Below are 14,071 nucleotides of genomic sequence, written 5' to 3' on the forward strand. Positions count from 1 at the left end.
CCTCATATCCCCTAACCACCCCCCACCTAGCAGTTAATTCACTGTCAGTAGTTACTGAACGTATGAAAAAACAAAAGGATGGGTGAAACTAAAGCATTACCATAAATCTGAGGATGAGAGAATGTGAAAAGACATTATTTGGTTCTCAGGATAAAATGGCTCTGGTCACTGTTACTGTGTCTCCAGAAAAGTACTTCCCATTTGGACTAGAAGATACAGTCACCTCAAAGTATAGATGAATAGTTAACAAGTTAATAAATATATCAAAGGACGATAATTACTAATGATTAACACTCTGCAGTGGGTTCGACCCCCAAACAATATCTTAAAACCTAATCACCTTTTCCATGTGTGTGTCTCTCTCTTCCTTTATATTCTCCCTTTATCAATTGATCATCCTACCGCGTGTTGCCTTTATACTTCAACTCTCACCTTAACTGGTAAAATAATACTAAATCAAATTTTTAATAACTACTGAATATAGTTAATATTCTCTAGTCTTAGTTGTAAAGGAGTCTAAATAGTTGATGATGGCTACTTGCCTTTTGCCCCTACAAGTAGGTAACCTTTTGAAGATTTCCCCATGTTTAATCTAAAACGGCACTCCAATAGGGGAAAATTACCAACAACTACAATTTGTCTTCACTGAAAAACCGACTATAGAACTTACCTTCTTGGAACTGCTCTAGTACCATCTGTAGGTTGGCTAGTGATAGAGTATACTGCTTTACTTGTTCCTGGGAGACCGAAAGCTGCAGTGCAGTTTCATCCCTTTGCTTGGAGACTACATTCAAATGCTCCTGTAAGGACTCTACCTGCACACTGGCTTGCTGGCTTCAAACAAAAAGAATAAAAATCAAACTGCTTCTATTACTTTAACCAGAAGAATCACCTTCCCTAAGTCTTATTGCACTAAATTCATGGTAGATTTCAAAGTATTTAGGTACTTTAACAAGATGAAACATCTTCCCCACATTGTGTTATTGTGGTAACATACACATTAAAATTTACCATTGTAACCATTTTTACATGTCCTGCTCAGTGGCACTAAGTACAATCACACTGTTGTGCAACCACCACCACCACCCATCTCCAGAACTTTTTTTCATCTTCCCAAACTGAAACTCCATACTCATTTTTTTTTTTTTTTGGCAGCTGACTGGTAGAGGGATCTGAACCCTGGATCTTGGTGTTACAAGGCTGCACTCTAACCAGCTGAGCTAACCAGCCAGCCCTGATATTCATTAAATAACATGTCCCCCTTCCTCTGGCAACCAACATTCTACTTTGTGTCTATGAATTGGACCTTTCTGACATTTTATTGCATTAAATTCAAGTTAGATTTCAAAGAAACTTGAATAGTTCCTCTGTTCTCCCTATTTTTATTAACTCAATGATCCTTCCTGTTAAAGTGATTTTGAACAAATGACTATCCTTTTAAAGACTAAGAATTAGGCTAAACAAGAAATGTCAGCAAAAGAAAAATTTACAAGTAGTCTGCAATTTTCGTGTCTCCAGGTTAAATCTCTAAGATGTAATTTATCTCAGAATTTGAAGTTGTAAGGGACCTTCAAAGTCATTTGATCCAGCTTCTAACCTAACAAAGAAGAGATTCTATGACACCCCCTTGCTTTTGACACTTGCAATCATGGTGAACTCACAGTTTCCAAAGGCTATCCAACTGATGAACTAACTGCTCTGATTATTAGTTAATTATCTTTTACTATCATTTTTCTTTCTACCTACATTAAATACAATAATACCTACTCCTGTCCCAAAATAATACTCCAGGGATCCCTAGGAGATTTATATAGCACCTATCTAGGCTTATGTCATTGGTGTACTTCTTTAATGTATAAAGATTATATCCAAAATACTGCAATAATCTTTCTGGGTTTTTAATATCTAGTTCAATTTTTATTCAAGAGCATCTCACTTTGAAGAGACTTTACCCAATAGCACCCTCTTGTGGAAAGAGCAGTAAATTGATAGTAAGAAGACCTCTGCTCTCAATGTCCCTGGAATTTATTCGGCTTTGCTGGTTAGCTAATCACTCAAAGGGTGATTGTAAGGATGAAAAGAGTTATGGTGGCATACAAAGCTAAGAAATACCAGGTCACACTATTGTCAAGTTAGGGTTTGTAGACTGAGGTACTCATACAACAAATATTTACTGAAAATCTATTCAACTCTGTGTAACATATGCTATGGGAAGGGTACAAAATGAATGGCATCATTCCTACTCCCCAGTGACCTTACATTTCATTGGGTGGGAGACAGTGTAAGACAGGTCAACAGTTACCTGTACCCTAAAGTAAAATATATGTAATCTAGCAAAGACTCAGTGTTATACAAGTTCAAAGGAAAAACATCACACCAGTGTTTGTAATATATGCTATGGGAATGGTATAAAATGAATGGCATCATTCCTACTCTCCAGTGACCTTACATTTCATTGGGGTGGAGACAGTATAAGACAGGTCAACAATTACCTGTACCCTAAAGTAAAATATATGTAATCTAGCAAAGACTCAGTGTTATACAAGTTCAAAGGAAAAACATCACACCCGTGTTTGTTCTACATATGAGGAGGGGGGTGCTAACCTTCATGAAGAAAATGGAATTTGAAGAACAGGTGGATTCACAGAAAAACTGTCAGGGATAGGTCCATTCTTCATGTATAAGAAAGAATATGAAAAGAAAAAGTATAAGAAAAAGAAATAGGAAGATAGTAGGTCTTAGAAAACTGAGTAATACAGTTCAGCTGGATACAGATGATAGCATGAAATAAGGCTATGGTAGTAGGTAGCATGGAACCAAATCATGGGAGTCAAAACTGGTTTTTTTAAAAAAGAGGAACAAGATCACAGCTCTACTTAAGGAAGGTTATTCTGGAAACTATTACAAAGTGTAAATAAAAGGGGCAGAGGCTAAAAACTAGTTTAATTTGAGAAAATAAGGGCCTGAAAATTGCAAGGAAGGATTCCAATATATAAGGACATAATCTGAGGATGTTCTGGCATGTCTGCCTGAGTGAAATACATACAAAAATGATCATTCGCTTTAATTCCCATTTTAAACGAGTTTCCCTTGAGAATCTGAAGGTACAATAACACTCCATGCAAAGGGAGGAGGAGGGGTTCACCCTCAGAAATATTGTCTCTACTGGCCTGTAATACCTTTGTGGACAGATAGTTTCTACTATCTTCTTATATCTCCATCAGTACCATACATAGTAAAAAGATAAATAAAAAGATGCACATACCACAAATGGAAATATCTTTTCTGGAAAATAATTTTGCAGTACAATCTCAAAAGTTTTAAAATGCCCCTTGACCCAGAAGTTCCATTTCTCAAAATTTACACTACGGAAATAATCTGTCATCAACACAAAACATACATGTCTTGGGATATCACAACAGCACTCTTAGTAATTTTGAAAAGCTGAAACACTTGAAACATCCAATAATAAATGGTTGGGCTAAAGAAATTATGGCAAATCCAAGTAATGGCTAATCATAAAATAATATTGCAGAAACATATGCATCAATGTGTACTGATACTCATATATTATTAAGTGATAGAAACAGGTTACAAAACCTGTATGAATAGTATGATCTCAATTTTGCTTTTAAAAAGTTAAGCAGTATATATATAAACAAATATAAAAGCATAAAAGGGTACAAAAAAAGATTATCATGGGGGGGGGTGAGACTCTGCTTTATGTTCTTTTGGTTTGAATGATTCTCCTGAAGTGAAAAATCTAACATTTTGGGGGCTGGCCCGGTGGTGCACTGCTGCAGTGCGCCACTTGGGAGCGTGGTGGCGCTCCCGCCGAGTGTTCGGATCCCACATACAGACCTGTTCCCGCTCACTGGCTGAGCGAGGTGTGGGCGCAACACTGAGGGTTGCGATCCCGTTGCCGGTCCCGGTCCGGTACGGGCGTGACACTGAGGGTTGCAATCCATTGCCGGACACGAAAAAAGACAAAAAAAAAGGAAAAGAAAAAAAAAGAAAAGAAAAATCTAACGTTTTTGTAATAAAAAAAAGAAAAGAAAAAACATTTTACAACATTTTATTGAGAAAAATAAAATTTTAAAAAAGATAAGCAGGGGCCAAGCAGGGACCTGGCCAATTAAAAGTCCTAATAAACCAAGAGCTAATTCTTTATACTCATCTAGGTCCTTCACCTTGCTACTTCCTTTACTCTAATATCTACAGCTAGTTCAACCTTAGACCACTTGATGAAAAATAAACCCACATAAATTAAATTAGTTCTTTGGGAGCTGAACAGAGCTAATTAAATCAGCCAGAATTACAGACTATATCCCTAAAATGATAAGAGGCAATTGCCTAGGGTGATGATTAAGATTAAGAGTTTGAAAGGCAGATTCAGAGTCTCAGATTTGAGTGTGAAACCCACACATAAATTCTGTGTGCCTGACTTTGGGCAGGTTACTAAATCTCTTTACCCTGTATCTTTATCTGCAAAAATGAGATAATGAATTTTGTGAGAATGAGCTAACATGAAAAATGCTTACTGATTCTGACACTCAAGAAGTTTTCAGTAAAAGTTAATGAAAAAAAATGAAAAAGTTACCTTGCATTTTCCATTGCATTAGTGGATGAAACTAGCTTTTCCTCCAATTCTGTGACTTTCTTTTTTAGTTTAGCCTCTCTATCTTCAGCAACCAAAGCCTCATGGGTATAAGAATCTTCTGATTCTAAAAGATGATTATGCAATCAATCTAGCTCCTGGTTTAACTCTAATTCTTTGTTACGTAAATGTTGAACCTAGGTAGAGGACATTTCTTTATTTTTCTTCTACCAAAATGTTCCTTCCCCCCGTTCCTTTCCCCCTGCTACAAGCCACTATGTTATCAAATCTTTTTCCCATTCTTGAAATGTATTACTTGTATACTAATTGCTCATACTGCAAGATATATTTATTCTAGGAAAAATTCTCCTGAAATCATCTTGAATATTCATCTAGAAGCTTTACTTTGTACGATCTCATTTCCTGGAAAATGGAACTATACAAAAGTACTGGGTTCTTTGTGACAGACCACTTTTTCAGTGTATATCATTTTTTTCATATTTTATGGGTAAAAATTTTTTCTTATATCCAAGATATGCCATGGTTTTCATTTTTGAAACCTAAAATATAAAGCACCCTGCGAGATAAAAGTCCTACTATAGCATATCAGAGAAAAACTAAGAAAAATCACCTAGGAAATAAATTCATTTTAATTGAAAACTTTCCAGTTTTCTTACTTAATAGTTATTAAACTTAATATTTGATTCACTGTTGATTTAAAGTGAAAGTATACCTCATTCTGCAGGGTATTGTTTTCCATTTGTTTCTGTTTCAGGGACAACGTGACTTGGTCTCTCTCCTGTTGAAGTGTAACTGTCTTCTCCTGCATTGACTTAACTGCATTTAAAAGCTGATTTAACTCCCCAGTCTTGCCCTTTAGAAAGAAATAACTTTAGCTTAAAAGAAAAATACACTATAAAAAAGACACTTTCTTCATTAAATAATTAATTTTAAAATGTAGTTAACTATGTCAAGGTCATCAAAAACAAGGAAAGTCTGAGAAACTGTCAGTCTATAGAAGCCTAAGGAGACATGACCTCTAAATATAATGTGGTATCCTGGATGGCCTCCTGGAACAGGAAAAGGACAACTGGTAAAAATTAAGGAATTTGAATAAAGTCTAAATGTTAGTAGTAACACCTCAATATTGGTTCATTAGCTGTGACAAATGTATTATAGTAAAGTAAGATGTCAATAATAAATAAAACTGGGTGTGAGGTACAGAACTCTCTCCACTATCTTTGCAACTTTTCTATAAATCTATCATAAAAGAAAAAGCTTACTAGAAATGTTTCAAAAGGAACTCAAAAGACAAAAATCTCTTCAAATTTGCCCGTACAACAAAGTGTTCGTGAACCTCCAAATCACCAATAAAATGTACGTGTGTGGGGTGTGTGTGTGTGCACGCACACAGGTGCGTATGCACACAAGGATGTCCATTCATCAGGCACCCACAACTGTTGTTCTAGAAAATAAGTGTCAGTAGCTAGAAAAAGATAAAAAGGAAATCATTTCATATGTACAGTCTATTTAAAAAGAATATTTTGGCAACAACTCAATGAAAGCAACTTTGGAAAGATATCTTGCTAGACAAAAATGAAAATTTATTCCATATAAGTACAATATATTAACGACAGCAGAAAAAAGATAACCCTTCATTGCAAAAGTAGAGTCATGAATTTCAAATGATAGCTGGAATTCTAACAAACACAGAAAAGTGTCAGGCTGTTTACAGCCAAGTCTTTTCTCTGTTTTAAATATGCATATCAAACGAATCTACTTATAGTTTAGTATTATTTTAAGTTGTTATGTAAACTTTTCATTTCTTTAAGAATATATAATGTTTCCCCAGGATAAATCATTGAAACCAAAACATAAAACCATCTGTTCCTTTTTACTTCAACATCCCCTCCTAAATAGGAAGGCCAGCATTTTCCAAATAGTTTTTCAGTTAGTTTTCTTTTTCATATTACAGAGAAAGAGCAAATGCTTGAAAAATTAAATAGATTTGAAGATCTCCTGCTGAGAACATCCCATTCTCCCCCCCAAAATATGTAATTTATCATACTCAAAATGTACTATTAAAGGTACTCAAATTATATGAGCGTACTTGAAAAATTTTGTGGCAAAACAGAATTACAAGAAAATATGAATCTTTCTGTGAAATTTTGGAAGATGCATTGCATAGAATATTGGAATAAATTATAATTAGTTTATATGAATTACCCTCAAGTAATACAATACTTTAGTAATATGTGACTTAGGGAAGCTTCCTAAAAGGTATGAGAGCCCGAATATAATCTGCACACTTTAGATGTGTAAATGTCAATGAATTAGAACTAAATTGTACAAGATGCAAAACTGCAAAAGAAAAAAATATATGCAACAGAAAACTTGTTCTACATTCCTTCTGTTGTAGTCTTACAACCATAAGACACTGTACCTAATTTTGGTTAGTGAGTAATAGGAAGCTGTACCCTCTAAGAGTCTTTTTCACACCAATTATAGACCAGTACCATTAAGGCTAAAAAGTTATCTCTGAAGGACGAGAACACCTCACCATTGACCATGAGTGTACCTCTTTAATCAGATATATGGCCAAGAAGAAGAAATGAAGTAAGTTTTCACAACTTCAATCCAAGACTCTAAGAGAGAACTTAATTGACAAAAGAAGTTTATCTTGTGCCTGGCAACATGTAAATGCTCAAGAAGCACTTGCTGAATATTCCATTGTTCTGCCTCTCAACTCTTTTCCAAATTTCTACTACTAAAAGTATAGAAATCAGTGTAGAAAGGAACTACCAAACAAGCCCTACACAGCACCTATCACAGTATGATGTAACAGGAGATCTTCAATAATTCTTATTAAAATGAAATGCATGTAAAAATTTAATTATATGAAAAGCTACTGCCACTTTCCATATAACTGTTATGACCCTCCATATTATGGTTAAATAAACAAACCAATAAGGTCAAAACATACCCAAAGTCACATGTGCGACAGAGCTGGGATTACAGTATTTACTGAATTTATTATGTGAAAACTACTACTCTTGGCTAACACCTTTCAAATTCCAGGTTATGACAATAATTCCAGGTTATGACTAATTGATTCATAAAAATCAGTTCAATGGTTTATCCAGCACTGTTTTTGGTTTTTCTTTAAATAGAGTATCACATGTAGTAAGGGTAATTTCTGGTTCTTGAAACTTTTCAGCTTTACACACACACACACACACACACACACACACACACACACACACGGACACGTGCTGCTATGTCACAATGTAAAATGTATTTCTTACTGTAGATAATCTTCAAAGATGTAGTATTTCACAGGGCTTTCCTTTACATATAAGAATCCCTAAGATGTTAATCACTGCTAGCAGCTACTGAAATGAGCCTAAAATGTGTTTAAGTGACTATAAAATTTCTCTTGTAACAAATTTCTATTTTCTAAGGGTATTAATTGCTACTATACTCTTTTTTCCTACTTAGCAGCCTGTAAAAAATTAACCTACTACTAAAAATATTTGGAAATAAGTAATAATTTGAGGGAGAAACTTCCAGATGCCTCAAATCAAAAATATAGTCATGTACCCCATAAAAACATTTTGGTCAATGACTGATCACGTATTCGACAGTAGTCAAAGCAATAGGCTGTACCATATAGCCTAGGTGTGTAGTAGGCCATACCACCTAGGTCTGTGTAAGTACACTCTCTGACGTTCGCACAACAACGAAATTGCCTAATGATGTTCCTCAGAATGTATCCCCATCGTTTAGCAACACACAACTGTACCTTGAATATTTCTAAATGAACAAATTCATTGTCCTCTTCAAAGATGATATTAATAAAGTAACTGAAACAAAGAAGCCTCCTCCACCTCCAACTTCCCTCTACGATACTCCAACCAGAACCTACCTGTTCGTTTTCTTACAATAGTTGCTCAAGAGCAAGAGCCTTCTCCCTCATGGAATGGCACTCAAACTCTTTGTCTTGCAGCATCATAGAAATCTTCATATGAGTCTCCTGTAATGCTTGATGTTCTGCTTCCTTTCCCCTGGATGTTTCTACTATTTTTTTATTTTCCCCTTTTAGTTTACAAATGTACATTTCTAAAATTAATATTCTCTCCTTCAGGTTGGTTACCGCCTGCCTCAAAAGTTCATTTTCATTCACTTTGTTAGTGAAATTTTCATTCGAAGACAGTAACTGATCACTTTTGGCTTTGATTAAGAGGTCTTTTTCTTTAAGTAACTTCTGTAAAACATCTTGTTCCTCCTTTAGCTGCTTAATTTCTGAATCAGTTTGTTCATGTTCTTTTTCTTCTAGCTCTGAGGTGGCAGCAATCGAAGCAGACAATCTGTGATTATTTTCCTGGAGAGTTCTAATTGTTGCGTCTTTTTGCTTCAGTGATTTCCTGAGCTCTTCTACCTCTCGCTGAAGCAACTGAGATGATTCACTTGATATATCAGATTTACTCGCTCTAAGAGACTGTGCTAACTGGGAAGTAAGTGGTGATCCGGAAGAGAGCTGGAATGAAATAATATCAAGTTTTCCTAAAAGAAGATCTTCAGTATTGCAAAGCTGCCCCATGCTATGCGGAACTTTTGCTAATTCCTGCCCCAAACTTTTGAGTTTGGTTTCATTCTGCTCGTAACTTTGGATCAGACCAGTACAGTCCACTTGTAATATAGAACTACTATCACTGTCAACCAAAACTTCTGCCTGAAGCTGACCAAGTTGTTCCCGAAATTGAGCTGACTCATTTTGCATATTTTGTACTGTGGTCATCACCTGCTGTTTCCACTCTTCCATTTTCTTTACTTGCTGTTTTAATTTATCCCGTTCCTGTAAAAGCTCCTCGAACTGATTACTATTAACAACTCCAGCCTCATTACTAGTGCTGGATGTTTGTAAAACTTCTAATAAAGTCGCACATTTCTGACTTAATACAATGTCTTTTTCTCAAATGATACATGATAAATTCTGAACAGTTTCTCTAAACATATCTTGGCTGCTACTTTCCAATTGAGTGCACAATTTTTGGTTGTTCTCTTGCAGCTTAATGAGGGCTGCTTCTTTGGCTGCAACCATATCCATCATTTTATGATAATCTGCTTTTAGATGGCTATTTTCCCAAGTCTTCTCACGCAAAACAGCTAATATTTGTTCTCTTTCCATAGCATAGACCTGCAATTGCTGTTGAAGGTACATAACATCGTGGGTGTAGAAAGCTGAAGAAATTCTAGCATGAAGATCTTCTATCTCCAAATCTTTCTGTTGGATAATCTGAGTTAGTTTACCAATCTCATCTTTGGACAACTGATCGATCTGTTTAGTTAGAGATATATTCTTTTCATTTAGAAGTTTTATCTCTAGTTCTCGTTCTTTTATTCCTTTCACTAATCTTTCAGTTTCAGCTTTAGATAAATCATGCTTTTCAATTCCATTTTCTATATTAAGGCTCTGAACTTTTGCTTCTTGTAAAATATCAGGATTCTCTGTTTGAATGTCCTGTCTTTCTTCATGCAACTGGGTTTTGATTTGATCAACTGCTTTTTGCAAATTCTTAATTTCCTCATCTTTCTCTAAAAAGAGCTGGGTGTGTGTGACATTCATTTGCTCATGCTGGTATCTAAACTCATCCATTTCCTCCTTCTGCTCCTGTAAAGATTGAAGTAGTTGCATTTTACTCTGGTTTTGATCTTCAATTATCTTCTGTTGATGTTTAATTTCCTCTTCAAGATGATCCTTGATTATATTCAGTTAAGATACCTCCGATTCTAGTTCTGTAATACTATCAAGTGGTTTGGGCTCAGCCACAGGTGCAGTTTGACTGTGCTGTTCCCTGAGTCATTTCAGTTCTTCTTGCAGATGATTGTTTTCTTCTTTCATGGCTCCAAGACTTCTGTCCTTTTCCTCTATGGTCTGCCTTAAAATTTCATTTGTCATTAAGGCCTGAGAATATTTATCTAATTCCTCCTGCAGCTCTGAACACTTTTCTTTAAGTTTTTCCATAAAAAGTTCTTTTTCCTTTATAACTTCTGTCAATTGCTTCTGCTCTTCTTCACTAGATGACAAAATTTCCTTAGTTTTTTTATGATCGGTATCCATTTGCTCAATATTCTTTTTGAGTTCTACTATTTCAAAGTCTTTCTCTTGACTGAGTTGAATCAGACGCTGATGTTCCAGCTGTAAGGCAGAGGTGCTCGAGTTATGTGCATTTACTATTTCAAAGTCTTTTAGTTTTTTTATGATCGGTATCCATTTGCTCAATATTCTTTTTGAGTTCTACTATTTCAAAGTCTTTTTCTTGACTGAGTTTAATGAAACGCTCATGTTCCAGCTGTAAGGCAGATGTGCTCAAGTTATGTGCATTTGATAGTTCTTCAAAGTTTTCTCATACTTGCTTGCTTCTTCCAACAGCCTCTCTTTAGCCTGACACAATTCTGCTTCTATCTGTCCTTTTTCCTTTTTTAGAGTCTCCACAATAGTGTTTTTTTCCAGAGAAATCTGACTGTTCCCAGCTACAGATTCTTCCAACTGATGCCTTACATCTTCACAAGTTAAAACCAACTTTTCATTTATCTTCACATGTGAAAACCAACTTTTCATTTTCCATTTTCAGATCAAAAGCAATTTTCTGTAAATTTTCATTAAGCTGTTCTATTTCTGAAAGATTTTGCTTTAAGATTCTAACTTCCGCTTCCCTTTCTTTAAGTAAGTTATCCTTAAAAGTACTATTAGAGTCTTGATTAAGAGACTGAGTTAACTCATTCCTGACTCTAGAAAGCTCTTCCTCATTTTGTCTAATATGTTCCTTAAGTTCAAGGTTCTCCTTCTGGATGTTTGAATTATTTTTCTGTGATTTACTTAGCTGATCTACTAAATATTCGACTTTATCCTCAAGCTCCTCCTTGATTAAATGCAAATCATTCAGGACCAGTTCACTTTGAATTAACTTTTTTTCCCGCTTGTCTAACTCTTTAGTAAGGTTCACTTGATCATCCTCAAGTTGATGAACTACCTTTTTTTTTTTTAATTCCTTTTTGTCTTTTTTTACTGACTGGTAATGGGATTGCAACCCTCGGTGTTGCGCCCGCACCGCGCTCAGCCAGTGAGCAGGAACCGGTCTCCACATGGGATCCGAACCATTGGCGGGAGCGCTGCTGCACTCCCAAGCAGTGCACTCTCCAGTGCACCACCAGGCCAGCCCTGAACTATCTTTTTTTCATCATCTAGATCTTGTTTCAGTTTACTGATAATGCTATCTCCTTCATTTCATTGTTTTGATGGCTGATCTTTTATCAAAATAATGTGCTGAAAGAAAAATTAATTTGCATGGTAACTTTATAAAATTTTTTTATTTTAGTACATAAAAAAATTTCACAAAAGTTCATACATAATAGAATTATCCTCAAATATTTCTAATCTTTCTTAAAAACAACCTTTTTCCTATCCCAACATCCCCTACAAAGGTATTTACTAATATCTTACAGCAAGTCCATTTTACCGAAGAAGGGAAACAATATATGTCATTTATTTTCAACTTTTAAACACTAGAGCAGGAACAACAAACTACATCTTAGAGGCACTAGAGCAGGAACAACAAACTACATCTTAGAGGCCAAATCAGGCCTGCACCTGTTTCTGTAAATAAAATTGTATTGAAACACAGCCATGCTCTTTCACAACAGCAGAGTCGAGTCATTGCAAATGAGACTACATGGTCTGTAAAGCCAAAAGTACTTTAGTATTTGGCAATTTCTACGAGTAGACCATCAGTGAACTAAAATAGTAATTAAATTACAGAATTAAATTATGCCCATCATTTTTACATGTTAACCCAGTGTTCAGTCTGCTGAGTAAAATGTGCTACCTCACTGTCTTTAATATAACATTACCTTTGTAGCTTCTTGGTTCTGTTTGTCCAATTCTCCTAACTTGGATAGCAGTATTTCCTTTTCATTAATACTCTGATTGAGTTCTCATTCCATTGCCTCCAAACTAAGTCTTAAGTCTTGTAATTCTGAATCCAAATTCATATCTCTTGCAGCTGTACTTTTCATTACTTTATAATCATTACTCAGTTTTAAAAGTGATATCTGAAGTTCTTCCTTAAATGATAAAGGGGAAAAAAGCAACATATACTGTGAACCAAAGAAGAGACACCAAAAGATTAAAAACATATAAATAAACAAAATTGGAATCTATCTTAAATTCTCTGTATCGGAAACATTACCAATACCAATAATGAAATATAAAATTCAACAATACTATTCAATTTGCAATTTTATTTGCAGCTTCAAATAAAACACTTCTATAACCCTAGACAAGATGCAACAAGTGTGTTTGTCTTGTAGCTTCAGCTTCTTTACACACAACCTTCCACATTTGAGTCTTTCCTATCCCACTCCCGCCATTACTTCCCTCTATCTGCTCTTCTCCCTCCACATACATACTTTGTAAAATGTCCAAGTCTTCCAGCTCTCTTCATTTCCATTCCCTAACATCCAGTCATCAACACCCAGACTAAATAAAAATGTACAAAATCCACACTCATTCACTCTAAAGTTTATCCTCTCTAATTAGAAAAGAAAAGCCTTCGTTTCCATTATTAAAGGAATCCCCCTTATTGCTTGCTTCTGTCAGAAACTGGAACGTTTTCTTGATCCAAAAAAGTGCCCTCCTTCCTTCCTTTACCTTCTAACTTGAGCACAGACAGGGTTCCCCTCTCTCAAACCTGATATAAAGATGTATCGATATAAACATTTCATAATCCATTATTAGCTATTTAATGCTTTTCTCCAAATCCCAGAAGTGGTACAGTTCTCTATGCTTCAACATTATTTCAACCTCTGATCACAAGGTTTGTTGATAAACTATAAATTGCTATAAAGCCTTCTCTCATTGACAGAGATTTTTTTTTTTTGACCGGTAAGGGGATTGCAACCCTCAGCACTGTGTGGTCTGCACCACGCTCAGCTAGTGAGTGCAACAAACATCCCTAGATAGGATCTGCAGCTTCAGCACTACCAGCACCGCACTCTCCCGAGTGAGCCATGCGGCCAGCCCATTGACAGAGATTTTTTAAAAATCAAACTTCTATGGTATCTTGAGTCTCAAATTCCTTCAGATAAAAAGCCTTATACCTTATAAAAGAAACTAATAAAAGCTGTCTTAGAGCAATGCTTCACAGTTCTCATTTCCTTCTGATTCAAAAGTTTATTCTGAATACTACTGGAAGATGAAAACAGCATTCTCTTACATCTTTCTACTGTCTATTATCTGCTCAATTAGGAGAACCACACATTTTTTTCAGGTAGATCTTAAGAGGACATACAGCTTTGCAGGTACTTTTGGCATTCTTTTTTTTTTTTTTTGAAAGATGACTGGTAAGGGGATCTCAACCCTTGGCTTGGTGTTGTCAGCACCACGCTCAGCCAGTGAGCAAACCGGCCATCCCT

General features: G+C 35.6%; 1 protein-coding gene across 1 annotated transcript in view; it reads right to left on the bottom strand.

The window, feature by feature from the left end:
• TRIP11 (thyroid hormone receptor interactor 11) overlaps positions 1 to 14,071 on the bottom strand; it is a 62,186-nt gene that overhangs the window by 20,341 nt on the left and 27,774 nt on the right. The window contains 8 exon segments of the mRNA XM_008584891.1: positions 671 to 834; positions 4,601 to 4,794; positions 5,331 to 5,471; positions 8,523 to 10,838; positions 10,992 to 11,169; positions 11,201 to 11,631; positions 11,826 to 11,924; positions 12,509 to 12,721. Of these exon segments, the coding sequence (XP_008583113.1) occupies positions 671 to 834; positions 4,601 to 4,794; positions 5,331 to 5,471; positions 8,523 to 10,838; positions 10,992 to 11,169; positions 11,201 to 11,631; positions 11,826 to 11,924; positions 12,509 to 12,721 (3,736 nt within the window).

Source organism: Galeopterus variegatus, unplaced genomic scaffold (genome assembly GCF_000696425.1).
Source record: "Galeopterus variegatus unplaced genomic scaffold, G_variegatus-3.0.2 Scaffold3400, whole genome shotgun sequence".
NCBI lineage: Eukaryota > Metazoa > Chordata > Mammalia > Dermoptera > Cynocephalidae > Galeopterus > Galeopterus variegatus.